This window comes from Trichosurus vulpecula, chromosome 1, assembly GCF_011100635.1.
Source record: "Trichosurus vulpecula isolate mTriVul1 chromosome 1, mTriVul1.pri, whole genome shotgun sequence".
Taxonomy (NCBI): Eukaryota; Metazoa; Chordata; class Mammalia; order Diprotodontia; family Phalangeridae; genus Trichosurus; species Trichosurus vulpecula.
Window position 1 is genome coordinate 151,321,194 of NC_050573.1, and position 19,078 is coordinate 151,340,271.

General features: G+C 41.0%; 2 protein-coding genes and 1 pseudogene across 5 annotated transcripts in view; 1 reads left to right on the forward strand and 2 right to left on the reverse strand.

Moving 5' to 3' along the window:
* The window catches only part of PTDSS1 (phosphatidylserine synthase 1), a 71,387-nt gene extending 55,993 nt beyond the window's left edge, over positions 1-15,394 (reverse strand). The window contains exons 1-2 of one of the 2 annotated variants that reach the window (XM_036742243.1): positions 14,855-15,394; positions 4,181-4,272 (exon numbers count right to left, since the gene is read on the reverse strand). In XM_036742243.1, the coding sequence (XP_036598138.1) occupies positions 4,181-4,272; positions 14,855-15,033 (271 nt within the window). In that variant the 5' untranslated portion in view covers positions 15,034-15,394. Of the gene's footprint in view, positions 1-4,180; positions 4,273-14,421; positions 14,573-14,854 lie in introns of those variants that run through there. The other variant, XM_036742244.1, reaches the window with a different exon arrangement.
* Positions 7,087-7,677, reverse strand: LOC118834806 (annotated as a pseudogene).
* Positions 15,395-15,571: 177 nt separating the features above from the next.
* Positions 15,572-19,078, forward strand: part of MTERF3 (mitochondrial transcription termination factor 3) — a 50,378-nt gene continuing 46,871 nt past the window's right edge. Inside the window, exon 1 of one of the 3 annotated variants that reach the window (XM_036742245.1) lies at positions 15,572-15,802. The gene's annotated coding sequence lies outside the window, so the exon portion shown is untranslated. Of the gene's footprint in view, positions 15,803-18,376; positions 18,409-19,078 lie in introns of those variants that run through there. The other 2 variants (XM_036742246.1, XM_036742248.1) reach the window with 2 other exon arrangements.

Sequence of the window (19,078 nt, forward strand, 5' to 3'; positions counted from 1 at the left end):
GAACTGATCCTCAATCAACTCATCTGTACAATGCAGGTGATGAGATGGATCAAATGACCTCTCATAGTCTCGGGTCTCTCACTTCTCTATTCTCTTTGGCCCTCTGGGCCTTGTTTTCTTTAAAATGAATGTTGGGTTTGATGATCTCTGAGTTTTTCATTCCCAATATTATGTTGTATAAATTTATATATTATTTATTATTGTGATCCTCAATATACTTTTAAAACTATGTCTCAGAAGTACCATCCCAACAATTTGGAACTATGCCCAAAGGGCTATAAAACTGTCCATATCCTTTGATTCAGCAATACCACTTTTGTATCCCAAAGGGAAAAGGACCCATATGTACAAAATATTCATTATAGCTCTTTTTGTGGTGGCAAAAAATTGGAAATTGAGGGGATATCCATCAATTGGGGAACGGGGAACAAGTTGTGGCATATGAAATGTAATAGAATACATTGTTCCATAAGAAATGGTGAGCAGGTGGACTTCAGAAAAACCTGGAAAGACTTGCATAAACTGACACTGAGTGAAGTGAGCAGAAACAGAACACGGTACAAAGTAACAGCAACACAGTACAATGACCAACTTTGTTAGACTTGACTTTTCTGAGCAATGTAATGATCTCAGACAATTCCAAAAGATTCATGATGGAAAATGCTATCCACATCCAGATAAAGAACTATGGAGTCTGAATGCAGACTGAAGCATACCATTTTCTCTTTTTTGTTGTTGGTTTTTTTTTGTGTTTTCTTTCTTTCTTTGTGATTTTCCCCTTTTGTTCTGATTCTTCTTTCACAACACGACTAATGTGGAAATATGTTTAATATGATCATACATGTATAGCCTGTATCAGCTTGCATCCCATTTTGGGGAGGAGGGAGTGAAGGGGGTGGGGAAATTTAGAACTCAAAATCTTATAAAAATGAATGCTGAAAACTAAAAATAAATAATTTTTTTTAAAAACAAGTCAGGATAAGAAGTGCATTTAATTATATATTTTATCTTTCTTGAAACAAAACAGAGAAACAGAAGATTCTGCAGCTTAAATAAAAATTAAAAATTTATTTTAAGATTAGAGGCATTGATAAAGACGGCTTCCTTGGGGAACACAGGAAATACCCATCAGAAATCAAACAAAATTACCACAAGCTGCTTAAAGTCATGTGGATTTATTACCCAAATGTTCTCCTCTAGTATCTTATGGAAACCATCTGTTATTGAAAACTTAAATTCTTCCTATAAAGTTCCCTAGAGGGAATTGATAGACTACTGAAAAATATATAGTAAAACCTTGACTTTTCAGAATAGAACCATCCTTCCAGAACATTCATATAAAAAATCCCTCTAAACCACAAATCTTTTGTGGCCAAGAGATTATATACAATCTCCTGTGCGCAGCAGATTTGATGAATGGAAGGAATAGAGTACTTTGACTGGTTTGTCACAAAAAGTCACCTTTGCTTAAGAAGGTGACAAATGAAAGAAGGGACATTCACGAAGACAAACAGAAGAAAGATGGATGAGAATGGCAGAGGTCAGTGGTGGTGGTAGGCAATCAGAAATAGTAATTTCTATTACTACTGAGCAATAGGTGAGCAGCAGACCAAGTAATCTGATTCTGAGATGACCTTGTCCTGGTATATCTGGGATTGTATATATTACACCTTCTGGAACTTTTAAAGACAGAAGACATGTTTACTGTGTGTGTGTATGTGCGCGCGCGCATGCGTGTATGAGACAGAGAGAGAGAAAGAGAGAGAGAGAGAGAGAGAGCGAGTGCACGCGAGCAGAAGAGGCAAATGATTAAACTCAGGGCTGATGTTTTCAATATAGTGCTTTCAGGGCCATGGCTCAAGCTAGGACTCATTCAACCTTAAGCTTCACACTATCTACACCTCTATATACAGTGATATGAGTTCACATCACAAGAATGAACCCTAATCATCAATCTAGAAAAGATTAAATAATATTCAGTGTGCTCTGTTTGAGAAAGTAGAAAAAAATATGGTGGTATATTTTACAAAGATTTACATTAAAAAATACAAACAAGTAAAAGAAAAAAAAATGTCTGAACTTAAAGAAATACCTTTCAGCTTTATGGAAAACTCATGTCTTAGATAAAGGCAGAGTGAGTAAGGCAGAGTAAGTGCTTATGAAATCTGTAGTTGATATGAATTTGGGAGGGCTCACTAAAATATCAGACAACATTATTGGGATGCAAAAAGATCTTGCCAGGATAAAACAATGAACTAATGAGACAAACTTTAATAAGATAAATGTAAAGTTTTCCATTTGGGCTCGGTGAACAACTAGCCAAGTATCAGATGGTGAAGGTATGGCTAGATGAAAGTTCTCATAAAAATATGGGGAGATTTTAGTGCACTTCAAGCTCAGTCCCATCCAAGGCTATATTAGTAGAAGCATAGTGTCCAGAAGGAGGGAGATGATCAGTCAACAGAAAGAGAAGACTCAGGAGAGGAGATACTGCTTTCCAGAAGTTAAAGTTAAAGCACTGTCATGTGGAAGGATTAGCTCTGTCCTACCTGGGTAGAACTTCGAGCAGAACAGACTTTGCTGAGGGGCAGATTTTAGCTTGCTTATAAGGAGAATCTTCCACACATCTAAAAAGGGGATGGTCTGCTTTCAGATAGTATTAAGTTTTTTCACTGGAGGTCTTCAAGTACAGCAGTTCTTAACTTTTATTTTTAAAGAAAAACCAAGGCTTTCCCAGACTCCTCTGGCAGTCGTGATGAAACCTATGAATTCCTTCTCAGAATAATGTTTATGGCTTGCACTCATAATCAAAGCAAATTGCTAAATTTCAGTTAGAGGGTTGTGAAAATTAAGATACAATTTTCTCCACCATCCAAGATTTTGGATTTTTCAATGAAGTTTATGAGACAGCTAGGTGATCCAGCACAGTGGATAGAATGCTGAGCCTAGAGTCAGAAATACCAGAGTTTAAATCCAGCCTTAGACACAGCCTAAATGTGTGAACTTGGACAAGTCACTTAACTTCTGTTGGCCTCCGAGATTCTTTCCAATCCTGATAGATTTATTATGTACTGAGGCCTGTACTATAGATACAAAGAAAGATAGAAACAGTCCCTGCCCTCAAGGAACTTACATTCAAATAGAGGATCTAACATGGAAATACCTACATAAAAGCTATATGCGGAGTAGATGGAAGGTAGTACAGAAGGGGAGAGCACTAGCAGCTGGGAGGACTCAGAAAGGCAATATGTATGCAGAAGGTAAGACTGGAGCTGAGTTGAAGGAAGCCAGTGAAATGAAAAGGCAGAGGTGACAGAGCATAGGAACCCAGGCAATGGCAGATGGTCAAAGCAACGTCAGGGGGCTGTTTGAGGAGCTACAAGTAGGCCAGGGTACCTGAATGGAAGAGTCTGTGGAGGGAAAGGCAGGGAGAGCTTTTGAGGTTATGATTCTGAAAGGAGTAAGGAGCCACTGGTGCACGTTAAGCAGGGAGCTGACACTGTCAGATGTATGCTTTAGAAAAAAAATCACCTTGACAGTTGGAAATAGCACCTGTTCTTCCTTCTTCTCCTTCTATCCCTCCTGGTCTTTATGTTGTCTTTTTGTGACATTCCCCAATCTTTTTTCTTTAAGCTCTCCTATATGCTGACTTGGGCCAGGATCAGGTTCTCTATAGCAATCCTTTTGTACAGATGAAGACACGGAGGAACAAGAAGTGACTTTCACATTGCTAGGGTCACAATGCTAGCTAGTAGCAGAGCTGGGACCAAAATCCAGTAAAGCCTTGACTTTTAAGCAATGAAGCACAGTCAGACTCTGTAGGCCAATAAACGCCAGTACCTCTGAACAAGTCCTTGGTAGCCAAGAAATGATATATGACTGACCTCCTATGAGTGGATTTGAACTCAGATCTTTCTGACTTGAAGGCCAGAACTCTATCTACTATGCCACGCTGTCATATCAAGGAACAAACTCCATTTCAACCCTTACAATGTTTTCAGTGCTTTTTTTACTTCTAAAGTGGAATAACTGAGGAATAAAAAAGGTGTTGTGAGTTGTTCTGATCAGGTAGAACCAGGTTCGCAGACTCCATTTCAACTCCATCAACTAGATCACACTGCTTTCAATGACTGGAGCAATCATACGTAGGTGAAATGAAATAAAGTAATCTATTACTTACCATTGGGAAAAGCTAACACACTGATGATGAGAAAGAAGAAAATAACAGAGAGGATGCCTTTCCAAATATTATCTTCTTGAACAGAATCATCTCTGAAAATAGAAAAACAAAATAAAATTATTGTGATTTCTTGATTATAGCAATGTCCTTAGAGCTTTACTGTGTATGAAAATATAGCCTCCTCCTTAGCCTTCCAGTCCAGTATTTTTTTTAATAAGGAAATTGAACTAAGAGGAAAGTGGGTTGGTGCAGACAGACACATTCAGGAATTAGAATAGGGAGAAATGGTTATGAGATCAAATATAGAAAAAAAAAATGCCTGAAACATCCAAACAATTAACAGGGGCAATACTGACAGCTTATCTTAGATGCAGTCCTACTTGTGATTTTTCTTCATTGCCTTCTCTGATGGAGAGGTGTTAGGGCCCTGTTGTCCCTTTCCCATAGCTACCACCAAACCTAAAGAGACAACCTCTAGCAGCAGATCAGCACTCCCACTGGGAGCCATCTCAGAGCCTTTGTGTCTCAGTGTCTTCCTGGTCAAATGGCTGAATAAGTGATGAGAATAGGAGAAAGAAAAAAAATTCTGTGTAAAAGAGAGGCTTAAAAGGAAATTAGTGGGAAGAAATACGCATTACTGAAACAGGAATTGTGAGCAAAAGAAAGAACAGAATTATCATAAGCCAGGGAAAATTTTCAAGATTGACAAGAACCTTTGCACTAGCAGTGAAGAGACTCTTGAAGTTTACACGAATAGAGTCTAACAACATATGTTGTGATTGGAAGAAGGGAAAAATGAAAACTGAGAAAATTAGATTAGGTAACAGGAAGATTATCTGAATTATTGATAATGACTGAAAGCAGAGAGATATGGGAGGGAATTAAGTTCAGCCTTTCTATTACTGTGTTTGGGTAGATGGTAGAAAAATAAAAGATGAGAGAGCAGGAAATATGAGACTGATCTGAAGGGGAAGAAGACAATGTGCCTGACTGAAGGAACAGAAGCATTACAGTAAAAATGCTCATAGTAATCACTTATTTCTGAGGAAGAGTGATTGGAAAGGAACATTTCTGGTGGGAAGGCAAAAAATCAAGAGGAAAACTAAGCAACAGGGTTGAACAAGGTGGAAAATTTTAAAGGAGAGAATAACTGGAAAAGAAAATATCCAAATTATTCATACATTTGAAGAGTTGTGAGGGGAAACTATTTTGGAGGGCAAAGATACCTCAAGGTGTTACATGCCTATGTTGTATGACTGATGTTTTGATTAGCCATTGAACTACGGTTTTACAAATGGAAGAAATTAATTTGCTCCAAGGCCAGTGCTATCATATTACACTTTTGTGTGCTCACATGTCATCAAGGCTGCTAACTATGTAATACAGATTAGTGCCATCATGTAGGCCATGCATCCAAACCATCTGTCATTCCAGAATGACTGGCAGATTAAAAAACAAACAAACCTGTAGCTCTGTCCTTTGAAGAATGAAGATCACAAAAATAATCTAATTTAGTTTATCATTTTGATTAACTCTATAAATTCTGATACTGAGCAAAGACCTGAGTACTTAACTTTATGAATTCTTAAATACTTGATTAGAAACAAAAACACAAGTTCTGGGGGCTTCTTAAAAGCATGGAAGTATTACGGAATAGGCATCATGACAATGTTGCCACTCAGCTATCATCATTACCGTGCTGAACACAGCCTGTGCCCTACAGAAATCTTACAACATATTCCAAGGACAGCCTCTCTATTAAGGATTCAGACCGACTGGAAAAACATAGGGAACTAATGTATTTCTATTTAGAAGATGACCCCTGGGTCACATAAATTTCCACACCTGTAATTCGGGTTGTGACAAAAGCACAATCTCAGAAAAGGACTGACCTAAGAGACCTTAGTGATCTCCTAGGCCACCCCTCTGTCTCAGCTGTGTGACCCCGGGCAATAAGAGCTAGCATTTATATAGCACCTACAATGTGCCACAGACTGTGCTAAATACTTTACAAATATTTCATTTAATTCTCACAACAACGCCGTGAAGTTGGTGCTATTGTTACCCCCATTTTACAGATGAGGAAACTGAGGCAACCAGGGTTAAGTGACTTGGTCAGGGTCACGCAGCTAGTAAATGTCAGAGGCTGTATCTCAACTCGGACCTTCCTGACTCCAGGGCCAGCATTTTAACCTCTGCACCACTGAGCAATCTCAGGCACTAATGCCAAGGCACTTAAACTGTCTCAGTTTCATCTGTAAAATGGGGGTCTGTCTATGAGGATCACATGAGATAACTATAAAGCTTTGCAAACCTTCAAGCACCACATAAATGCTATTATTATTATCATTATGTGCTATAGGCATTTTGCTAAGCTCTGTCAGTAAGCTTATATTGATTAGTGGTAGAGGCAGCATTTGAACCCAACCCACCTGACTCAGGGTCTTTTCTGCTTTCCCAGAATACTTCCCTCTTGGTTTCTATAGACCCATGATATATGTCACTAGTCAAGCTAATCCTTTGCTAAAACTGTTAGATGTGTCCTAAGAGATGTCTCTTTTTCTACCCACATCCGTCTCCTTTATTTAAAATCAACTAAATAAAATTCTTTGAAGTATAGAGCAAAACTAAAAACCACAAAAATTGAACACTGCATTAAAGAATGAAAATCTACTCTCGGGCTTTTTCATTCTTTTTTTTTTAAATGTGTATGTGTGTGTGTGGGGGGGGGGAGGTAGGAGGGGAGGCTGTTGACTTGTGATTTCATCAGTGTGGGGAATGCCTAGTGTGGAAACTCTCTACTCTAAGCTTCTAATCTTTTTTTTTTTTTTAGGGCTGACAGTCTGTCAAGTTTTATTGTATAAGCCAAATAGAAGGGTACTATGTACAGAGGAGATAAGGTAGGATCATTTCTTAGTGTCCTCCTCCTCCTTGGACAAAGTCTTGATGATCTCCTCTTTCTTGGCCTGCAGACGCTCTTCCTGATGCTTTCGTGCTTCCTTAGTCTTGGACCGGTGAGCTTCAGCCTGGTCAGCCAAGAGCTTCTTCCGGGCCTTGTCTGCCTTCAGTTTATGAATGTGCTCCAAGAGGATCCGCTTATTCTTGAACACATTTCCCTTCACCTTCAAGTACAGGCTGTGGTACATGTGGTGGTCAATCTTTTTGGATCCCTGGTATCTTCAGAGCAGACGGCGCAGAATCCACATTCGCCTCATCCATGTCACCTTCTCAGGCATACAAGCATTGGCAGTACCCTTTCTCTTACCAATACTCATATGCTTGCCCTTCCGTCGAGCCAGAGTATTTTTCCGGCATCTTGCACGAGAGTGCATGGTAACGGGCTTCTGGATGATCAACCCATCTTTCATCAGCTTCTGGATCTGCTGACAAGAATTGGTGTTGGCAATTTCACTGGTCTCATTGGGGTCAAGCCATACCTTCTTTCCACATCGAAGGACACTAGAGGCAAGCCTCTTCCGAAGTCTAAGCATACTCATGGCTGCAGCCGCAGTGCAGAAAAGGAAAGCTATTAGCTTCTAATCTTAAGAGAGTGACTAGCCCATGGTAACACAGCTAATATGTCACAGGCAGTACTGACCCAGGTTTTTCAGACACGCAGGCAGGCTCTCTATCCACATTCTTTCTCACTTTCAGGTTTGTTAGGTAACAAATCCATTTATTCCTTTAACACTTACTGAATACCTATTTTGTTCAATGTAACAGAGCTAGGAGCTGAGAAGCATAGAAGGATAAAGAAGATGTGGAACTGCTGCCCTCAAAGAGCTTACAAAGCACTTTTTTACATTTGTTCCTTTATCTGAATCTTAATGGAAACTCTCTGAGGTAGGCATTATTTGATGCTTTGACATGTGCTTATTTGACAAATGAGAGGTGAGGCATGGAACTTAAATGACTTGTTTACACGTATGATCTCTGGGGTAAGTCACTTAATTTCCTTGGGTCTCAGTTCCCTCCCCTGCAAAATGAAGGTGTTGAACTAGCTGGCCTCTGAACTCTCTGCCTTCTCTAGGCAGTGAATCTAAGAGTACAAAATCTGGAATAAGAAAAGACCTAGCTTTGAATCCTGTCTCAAACCTTTACTAGCTGTGTGACCCTGGGCTGTCATGAGGATAGGAGATATTTGTAAAGTGCTCTGTAGATGTATTAAAAAACCATACAAATGCTAGCTATATTATTATTATTGTCATCATCATCATCCTCTGACTTGTCTAAGACCACAGAGCCAGCGGGAGGGCAAGAACTAAAACTTAAGAATCCTGACCTCAACATGGGATCCAGGACAAGATGGTTTAACTTTTCACTATAAATAGAAGTGTTTGTATAAAGGACATTTGGTCTCTAAACTGAGTGGAAATTAGGGTAGGGAGGGAGTCCTCTTTCCAGGACCTCTGAATTACCATATTACCATATACCACATGGAAGTATGTGGTAACAAAACAACTTAGGAAACCCAAGGTGAAGCCTTACTCTACTATTTATCTAATGAGCAAATAATTTTAATTTAGTTTACAGATTCAAGTTCTTTTTATCAAGTAAGCCTGTGGAGATCAAGCGGAAGAGTCACTGAGACCTAATCATACGGGTGACAAATATCTGCAACCAAAAGAATTCAGAAAAGCAACTGAATTCTCCCACATCTTCCGGCAAGGTTGTGATACATTGAGTGATGAAGTTCCTGGGCTGTAGAAGCTAAGGTAATTTGTGGAAAAATACTATGGAAAAATGTAATTAGTATCATCATGGTCCTCTGAGGGATCTTTGTTTGCAAAGATTGATTCCAGAAAATTATGCTATCAAAATTAGGAAAAATTCCTCAAAATCAGAAAGTCCAGGAGTATAAAGTCTCATGCTGGGAAAACTTGTATTCAGACTTTGTTTTTGCCAACCTAGAGAGCTGTTGAGAGCCAGCTAAATAAAGACTCATATAGCTGAGTAGGAGTGAATACCCAAGTAATCAATTCAAACTCAAATCACCATGTAGTTTTTGTTGACATGTTTCTTCTTGGAGATTTGTAAAGAACTTCTGTGAGGTGGCTGTTCTCTAACTAAAAGGAAAGCTCCCCCCTCCACCCCACCCAAATCATTTACTTCTGATAGGAGCACTTGAAACAGACATACAAAAGTTCATAGTTTGAAACTACTCACCATCAAGAATCTTTTCTCTCTATGGAAAACATAATCCCAGGAGAAGGTTACTCTAATTTCTACTCTATAGGAAATAAAATGGGGGGGATGGGTATTCACTTCATTTTGAAATACTTTCATGGTGATTATCAATCAAGGAGAGGAAAAGTAGGGTTTTTAAAAATTCTTATTGGATAAAAGATTTCACATAGACTGGAGAAATGGGATTTAGGATCATGACATCTCAACAACTGCCAGACTGATGGGTGGCTATATCTATATGGGGTTTGGCATAAACAATGAAATGAAAGGAAGACAAATAAGATATAACAACTCTAAAAAGTGAAAGTGTTTACCAAAAATGTAACTGAGAAGCAAGGAATGAAGTCAGGTGCCATATAATTACACAGGCATTTACTAAATACCTACAATGGACCCAGGCACATGGAGGCTAGGAAAAGATGTACATGTATCAAAGTGGTATAAGTGAAGGAAGACAAAACTGAAAGAGCTCCTGCCCTTGAGGAATCTACATTCTACAGACCAGAGAATCTGTGAAGCATGCAACAATATGAAGACAAATAAAAGGCAGTCTAGTTTTCAAAGGGAGGGTCTTAAAATGTTGGCTTTAGAGCTCTGAATTTCTTCAGTAGGCTGTTGAGAACGACTGAAGATTTCTGAGCATGGAAGTATCATCAGACCACAGGTGTTTGTCCTTCATTTTCGAAGAGGACCATGGCATCAGGACCATGACATGACTTGCAGTTGACTTTGATTTGAGTGAGGGAGGGCTGTGCAAGGTCACCGGCCTCACTTTCTCCTCCAGAGCCATCTGGGTGCAGTGGCCTGATATAAAATACTAAAATATATTACATAATCAATATAAAATATGTAAAGTGTATATTTCTATATAAAGTACCGAATTTGTAGGATACTCTATATACTGATATATTAAAATACTCAAATGGATAGGATCTCCTGGATAATCAACACATCCTTTGAAACTTTTGGCCAAATCTTCCCCAAAGTTTGCCACAAGAGATCTGTCTACCCACTGTGCTGTAAGCCTTCCTCACTCACTCTTGGCACTGTAAGGGTACCACTTAGCAGAGGAGTACTGCAGCTGTCCATCTGTCATTCCTTGCTTGTGTCTATTTGGAACAAGGGAAGCTTAGGGTCAGTAAGGGAGTTCTGCAATTTCCCCAAAGCAGTCTTGCTCTCTCTCTCCTCCTTAATGTTTTTCTGAGTGGCTAAGAGAGAAATTTCAGTGGTGAGTGGTGAGATGTAGAGTGTTAAAATCACCAGGGGCTGAGGAATGCATCATTAGAAGAAAAGTCAAGGTAACAGATGTTGACTACTTTTGCTAGAAATCTGTCAGTAAAGTTAGAAGAAATCAGGATATGTTCAATTGGCACCTCAAACTGAAATGGTCACAAACTGCCTTCAACATCCTCCCCTCAAACCTGATCCTCCTCTGAACTGTTATTTCTGTTAATGGTACCTCAAATTAATGGTGTTGTTTCAGACACTCAGCCTGGAAAAACCTTATTATCATATTTGGTTCTTCCCTCTCTATCACCTCTTACACCCAATCAGTCCCATCAATCTTACCCCTCAAGTACTTCATCATATCAGTTTCCTCCTCTCCCTTCGGGTTTAATTCAGGCCCTCAGTACCTCTCACTAGAGACAGCTGAAATAACATCACCTACCTCTCTACTTCCAGTTTCTCCAGCACATCACTATTAGCCTCATCTTCATTTGTTCCTGTCAGTTCCCTACTGAAAGAGTCTTAAATGGCTTCCTATTACGTTCCAAATAAAGTAGAAGCTCCCTGAGCCCAGTATTCAAGCCCCATCCTATCTATATCTGCCCCAAACCCAGCCATTTATCTCTTAGTACTTACCTTATACTCTACGTTCCAGCCAAGATGGAATGTTATATCCTTATCAGTCCTACCCTTCCCTAAGTCTACAACATATGGAATGCACTATTTCACCTTGTCTTTACCTACTGAATCCCTTATCCATCAAATCTTCACTTTCATGAAATCTCCCTTAATTCCCCTAGCCAGAAATGGCAATCTCCTCACATCTCTCATGGTACTGTGTAAATCTCCAACATACTGTAAACATGCCTTATGGTCCCCATGTTATCAGATGTTCATTGCAGGGAATAGGTCTTGGATATTATATCTACAACACCTAGACCAGAGTCTTCTGTGCACACAAAACCTCGCTTTAACTTCTGAATTGCTATTTATGTGTCATATTTCCTTGCTAGATTCTTACTGAATGGGCAGAAACCTGTTTTATTCAGACTTTGTACCTTCCCTAGTGACTGGAACTGTGCCCTGTACACTCTAGGCTCTTAATAAATGTTTGCTGAATGGATAAAAGCAGATGCTTAATAAATGTCTAATTAAACCAAATCTCCTTGGCAAAACATCATCTTCCCCAAAAAGAAGGATTTGTGTTCTAATTAGTCAAAAAGGCTGATTCTCATCAATTCTGAAAACAGGTAATGAATGATAAAAGGGTGGCCTAATAATTGACATTTTATGACTGACAAAATTTGGTATTTATAAATCAAAAGCATGAGCTGAAGAAACTGGTGATTCAGCAATTAATATACTACTCATTTCTGAGGAACTGTGAGTTATCAATCATGACAAAGAATAAATATGAGGGCAATGATGTATGGTATTATACCCAGAACTTAAGGCAAAGATTATTCTGGGCCTGCTTTGGCTGTACAAATACAGAAGGTATCCAGGTACCTATTTTGAAAGATGAATAATAATATTCACAGTTCATAATATTCGTGGCGGCAAATTTTAAATTTAAAATCTCGGGCAAAATGTTCCAAGAACATCTAACTTAGTTTATGTTACGGTGTTTCCAGTCTGTCTAGTTGCTATTTACTAAGCAATTACAGGCAAATACAAACTTGTTAGTGGCTTGTGTTCAAGCACCTTAAATCTCTCTATTACTAAATTTGGGGCATGTCTATGTAGTGTGTAAGATTACCTGAGCACTATTTCTCACCTACTACTAAAGCATTTCTTAGAAGTGTTTCTCCTCTTTCTTTGTCATAACTAATCTTTGAAAAACAGAAAACAAAGTTTTTAAAAGAACTTACCAAAACAATTGTGCTAACTAGCAGTCCACCCAAAATCTTGTTCAAGACTAAGTATAATACTGAAGATTCTTAGATAGATACTATAAAATAACAGGAGTTGAAGAGAATGGTTGTTTTTATGACATTACTGGAAATTTATGGGGCAAAAAGATCTCTATGGCAGGGTATCTGCTAAAAGGGATACAAATAGTTACAATTAAGTAAGATAAAGATGGCGTAAAAAAGAAATCACAGGACCTTAACACCCATTCAACACAGTGCCAGCCCCTCCCTTCTTAACAGGTCAGAAATGGGCCTACAGACAATCGTCACCAAAGCTTATATTTATACATCTTAAGAGTTACAAAGCATTTTCTTGTATATTATATCCTAAAAATTTAGTTGGAAAAGAACATTGAAATAATTTAATGCTTGTCCTAGAGATTTATTAAATCGTTCCCTTCATCATTCTGACAAATGGCCACCCAGCCTCTGCTATAACACCATGTATAACTTTGAATCATGCATGACTTAGGGAGAAAGAGGCTACCGAGAAGGTTAAATACACTGGAAAACTAGATAAATGATCAGTGGTGACTAATGGTACATATATTTACATAAAGATGAAAATACTATTTGATGCCCTAAGATTATTATTTTTATCTCTTCCTGATGGAAGAGTTCTTAAAAAAAAAAAAAGATGTCATGCAGTTGGACTTTATAGAACTCATAAAATCCTAGATAGAGCTGGAAGAGACTTCAAAGGTCATCTAGTTCAACCCCTACCTCTATTATGAGAAAACTGAGGCCCCCAAAGGTTAATTAACTTGCTCAAGGACAAACAGGCACCAGAGCTTGGAACTGAACTCAGGTCCCCGGACTCCAATTCAGGGTTTTCTACACTACACAAAGATGCTTTCACTCTTTTGATGGGGGTGGGGGTAGGGAAGAGACACACTACTGTATCAAGAATCAGACCTGTGATTACACTGGCATTGGGAACTCTGGAGGAAAATCCCTCTACAAAGATAGATAAGAGGTTAAAATAATTAAAAATACAGATACGTCCATTGGCATGTAGTGCCACTGACTTCATTAAACGAGGATGACAAATTCACTATAGAATCTGCTACTCAATTACTACTATGGCAATTTAACATCAAATTTAGTGGTATAAATTAAAAGTGGGAAACTCCTGAACATAAGTTTCAGTAATAACAAACAGGAAGAGAGAGTTCTACTCTCCTGGGGCCTTGGGTGAACTAAGAGACAAGAAGATGACAGTTAGTATCATATCTTCCTCTTTAAAACAAAAACAACCCACTTCCATCATTTCCTCACTATTAAACCGTTAAAAAAAAGAGCTAAAACGAAGTTAATATAAAATGTAAACATCTATTAACCTGAGCAATAGACATTCCAAAGTATTTTCTTCTCAGCAACATGCCTTCCTTACAGCCATCATTCAACATTACATATGATTTAGGTGAGACGAGGCCGATGTGGGGTGTTAAGAGTGAGATTTCCCAATGTACTCTGTATTTGGTGACTGATTTATCTCCAAAGCATGAAATTCGTTCCCTGGGCCACACCAGTGTGGGAAGAAGGGAGGACAAATCATACACTTGTCCTTCTCCCAACACACTTACATACAAATGATCTCCATGAAGGGCAGCAGATACACGCAAATGCCAAGGGCAACCACTCCATAGGCAAAGCGCCTAAATCCGCCCAAGGAAAGAGACAACACCATACTGAGACAAAATGGATCTTGTCTTATAGGGGTTCAGTCTGTAGGCTGTGGATGAGGCAGCTTGGAGGAACTCTTTAAAGACTGGAGTAATAAGTGTGGGGTGTGTCTGTAAAATAGAGAACTAGAGGGGAGGAAGGAAGGAAGGGAGGAAGGAAAGAAGAGGAGGAGGGAAGAAAGGTAGCATAGAAAGAAGGGGAGTTCTGGAAATTCCCTCAAAAACTCACAGCTCAAAGGAGGTCGGTTTGACAGCCCCAAAACACTAGAATCCTCTCCTTTTTCTCCATCCAGAGACTCAGCTCGTGGACATGAATCTCTGGAGAGCCTCCTCTTCCTCCTCGCTGTGGGTTAGGTGGGCATGAGATGGGCGGGGAAGGGAGTGTCTTCAGGGATGTCGTTTCGGGGTGGGGGGAGATTTGTATGGGGCTCCCATCCTGGTCAAACCCCGCCTCTCCTCCTTCATCCCTCCATCCCTCCCCACCCCGGTGCCTCCATCCTCCACCCCCCCCCCCGTGCCTCCCCCCCCTCACCTCCACCCCCATCCCGGTGTCTTCACCGCCCCCCCCCCCAGCACTCCCGGAGGTGAGCCGCGGCCCATGGCCGGCCAGCCCTTCCGCCTGGCCGGTGTCCCGGGGCCCACGCCGGCCGCCGGCTCCTCACCTGGTAAAGGCGAAGTACATGAGGCTGACGATGGTGAAGCTGAGCAGCGTGATGGTGTGCGGCCGGTAAAAGAAGTCGATGGTGATGTCCTCCACTTGCTGCTCGTTGATCATCCGGAAATGCAGCTTGTAGTTCACATCGTCTTTGCTCAGGGTCCGGCTCCCCACGCAGGACGCCATGACCCCCCCAGACCACCACCCCCCCACCTCTCCCCGTCCTGCAGGAGCACCAGCGGTGGCGGAGGAGGAGGTGGGGGTGGCCGCAGCTGCCGCGGGCCGCGCCAGGGACCAGCGAGGGAGAGACCGAAGGAGGTTGGGCAGGCTGGGCGGGCGGGCGGGCTGGCGGGCCGGCGAGCGAGCGAGCGGCTGGCTGAGGCCGGGGGGTGAGACCGAGCAGAGGCGGGAGCGCGCGCAAGCGTGCGGGCGAGCGAGAGAACGAGGGAGGCAGGGAAGCGATGACAGTGGTTCTGCCTTCTCTGCTTAAGAAGGGGAGGGGAGCGTAGAGCCCTGAAAAGGTCAGTCAGGAGAGACAGGGATTTCTCCTCCTTCAAAATTTGTCTCTAGTCTCTTAGCGAGTAAAATTGGAAAGAGTACTAAAGAAGGAAAAATATATCGTTATGTGTCAACTCTTCTCCCCGCTCCATTCCCTCTTCATTCCCCCCGCCAGGGCTGCAGATGGGTTGGTCCACTCCGGGTAGCCCACGTGGGGAGAAGGAGCTAGACTGAGCTCTGCACCGGCACGGCGCGACCTGGGGGGCGGCGGACCTGGATGCTGGTGAGGAGGTGTGGAGGTTCTTGGAAGAGCCCGAGGACCAGCAGACGCCGTCGCCTGAGCCCCGGGGGCGTCTAGGTGAGGGGGCGGGAGACTGGGCTGTCCTTTCCCAGAGGCCCTGGCTTTGTGATCCCGGCGATAGGAAAGCGGAAGAGGACGGGGCGGGACCTGCCGCAGGTAAAGTCGGGGTGACGGTGTTTCTGCTACTTGGGGAGAGGGGCCCGCAGCTCCCACCCACCCTGCGCCGGGTCCACACCCTTGGGTTAATGAACCCGGTTCCTGCCACTCCCTTTGACCCTAATTGTCTTCGATTTGTTTACTTCCGGCCTATCCGGTGTAGTTTTGAATTTGGGGCCTCTCCTCTACTTTCTGCCGGGAACTCTTGGTGCAGACTTGAAGGAACCCGTTGCGGGCTACTGTAGACTTTTTATTTTCTACTTATGGCCCCTCCCTTTAATAGCAGACTGTGAAGTCTCCGGACCCTTTCTCAGAATAATATTTTTAAGTGCACAAAATAAAGCCTGATTACAAAAGCAACTAATTATGTTGAAACAGTTATCAGAACATTAAAAGTTTCAAGTTCACGGACTCTCTGAAATCTGTAAACGGATCCTCCAGTTGGACAGCAGGTTAAGAACCCCTTGTATCAAGCCCGATTTGTAAAGGGGCTTCCAGGCTACACCTGAGGCCAGAGTATGGCAGACTTAAAATAGGTATTAGCAGGTAGTTTACGGTCTCTGAATGACGAAGATACAGTAATTTATTACTGTCTTTAGGTGTTTGTATTCATTACCTAGGAGAGTACCGTATACTAATTGCTTAACTCTACCAGGCCTGAGAAAAGTGTATATTTGAGGGGAAGAAAATGATCTAATGTAAAGGCAGTAGCCAGCTTGGCACCATGCACACTATGTAACTATCATTGAATATTTTAATGAACTACAAAGTTAATTAAGGTTTTTTTTTTCCCACTCCTGTGGAAATTGGTTCCCATAAGACAAATTATCAAGTGGTATTTATAAGCATTCTCAAATGTATTGTACTTTGCCAAGCACTGTAGAAACAAATTAGTAGTTCCCAGGTAAGTATTAATTTAAAATGTACAAAGAGCATTAGCTGTGGAGCTGGAGAGGATCTGGGTGGGAATCCTGGCTTTACTGTTAATTTTACCTGAGTAACAGAGGTATATGGGGTGACACCTCTGATGTGAGAGCTTGTCCAGCCCTTGTTAGGGCTGCTTATTAACCTTTGGTGTCTACCTGATTGACCCAACTCTCATCTGTGTTTGCAAGAAGCTGTAGCATTCAAATGGCCCACACCCAGGTAAACTGTATCAGCAAATGGTCTAACCCAGGTTGAGGGTAACTGACAGGTCCCAAACCCTTCTGTTTTGGCACCTCAGATGTGTCAGTGAGTTAGAGTGATGTCTACCCCAAGCATGTAAAGACTCCCTCTCCTCCCCCTTCCCCCAATCCACTACATCCCTGGTCATCACCAGATGTCTTGACTTTTGTCCTGCCACTGGACTTTGATGACTCAGGAAGAGAGTGAGGCCTACAACTTTGTGCTACTCTGCCTCATTTAAATTCAATTTAAGCACAAGACATCACCCTTCAATATCATTGATCCTCTTTTAAAATGAAGGACAAACAACAACCTGGGGGCAAGCCAGTATCTTGTGAGCCCCTAGAAAGTAGGGATTGAGTGTTTTCTTATCTTTGTATCCCTTGCACTGTCCTCAAGACTTAGTGCTTAATAAATGCTTTTTACTTGAACTTCTGTGACTCCCCTTGTGTAAAATGGAATTGGATTAGATGACCTTTCAGGTCCTTTTCCTCTCTGATGTAGTATGGCTCTATTTACCTCTCTTATCTTTGTCCATTTCCCCTATTTTACCCATAGACTTGAGATCTAAAGAGATCAAATTACTTGCTGATAGTTAAACTACTAGCTAGTGATAGTCAGGACTAAAATCTTGTACCCCTTCCTTCAGGGCCAGTTATAAGAGTTCCAGATAACTGGACTGCATTGAGAGGTGTATTCACATAGTCTGGCATTCACAGATGGATATATAGATAGTGCATTTGTTAAGTGCTTGCTATGCACCAGGCACTGTACTAACTACTAGAAATACAAATATAAGCAAAAAGAAAGTCTTTGCCCTCAAGGAGCTCACATTCTAGATGACATATAACAAGGAGCAGTAAAAGGTGGAAGGTACTCAGAACTAAGGTTCGGAAGAGTTCTGGGGAGGCATAGGCTGAAGGAGGTTTGCAGTAAGCATGTCACGGGTGCTTTCTCAAATGGATATTTGGGGACAACTTGCCAATCAGAGGAGGAGATTGCAGAGTTCAACTTGAAGATGGCCACTGGGGTTGTTTTGAGGGAGGGTGGTTAAGTGCTTAGTAATAGCACTTGTAGAGCTATGTTGTGGTAGGTCCTTAATCCTATCTGTAAATAAGAGTCCAACTTTTTGTAGAGGGGAAAACTGAAGTCCTGAGAGTTTGTGACTTGTCCGGCATCATACAGATACCAAGTACCAGTACCAAGTCTTTTCTTTGAATCCAGCTCCATGGCACTGTGGAAAGGATACTGGATTTGGAGTTAAAGGACCTGGGTTTGAGTCACGGCTCTGTCTCTCAAACTGTGTGACCTTGGGCACTTCACAGCTCAGTTTCGTCATCTGTAAAATGGAGCTACTAAGAACATCTACCTCCTAGGACTGTTGTGAGCATCAAATGAGATAATAGTGGTAAAGAACTTACCTCAGTGCCTGGCACACAGTAAGTACTATATAAAAGTTATGATTATTATTGTGATCATTACTATAATCATTATGATTATTGTATCATTAATAATTATATTTAGTTAGATACAATAATATTATACAATAATTAATCATTATTATAATCATTATTATGATTATTATTTTTATCTGTATAACAAAGGAACTGGACCCTTATGAAGAAGGTCTATGACAAAGGAGTTGGACTATATAGCTTTAAGGATCCCTTCTGACTCCAAATCTCTGATCTCTGATCCTCTGACCCCAAAATGTAGAGTTCTTTCTTCTATTTCATTTGGGCCCTGGAAATTGTAATGGTTCATCACCTTAATTTTATGATGAAGAAACTGAGGCCCTTAGAAGTTAATTTGGTTGTTCAAATTCACTCGGCTAGTTAACAGGATTGGGTCTGAAATTCAGGTTCTTAATGCACTGTAGCTTTCAGGAGTAGAAGGTTAAAAAAGATATAGAAGAATGAATATTCAAGTAAAAGGATTTGGGAAGATTCTTCACTGCCAAAGATTTATGGAAAATTTTAGCCATAAATAGAAAAAGTGTGTGTGGTAGTTGGGAGTGCTAGCCTTGAAATCAGGAAGGTCTGAATTTAAATCCTGCTTCTGGCTGTTATATAAAGAGAGATATTGACCTGCCTCTTCCCATTCTAATTC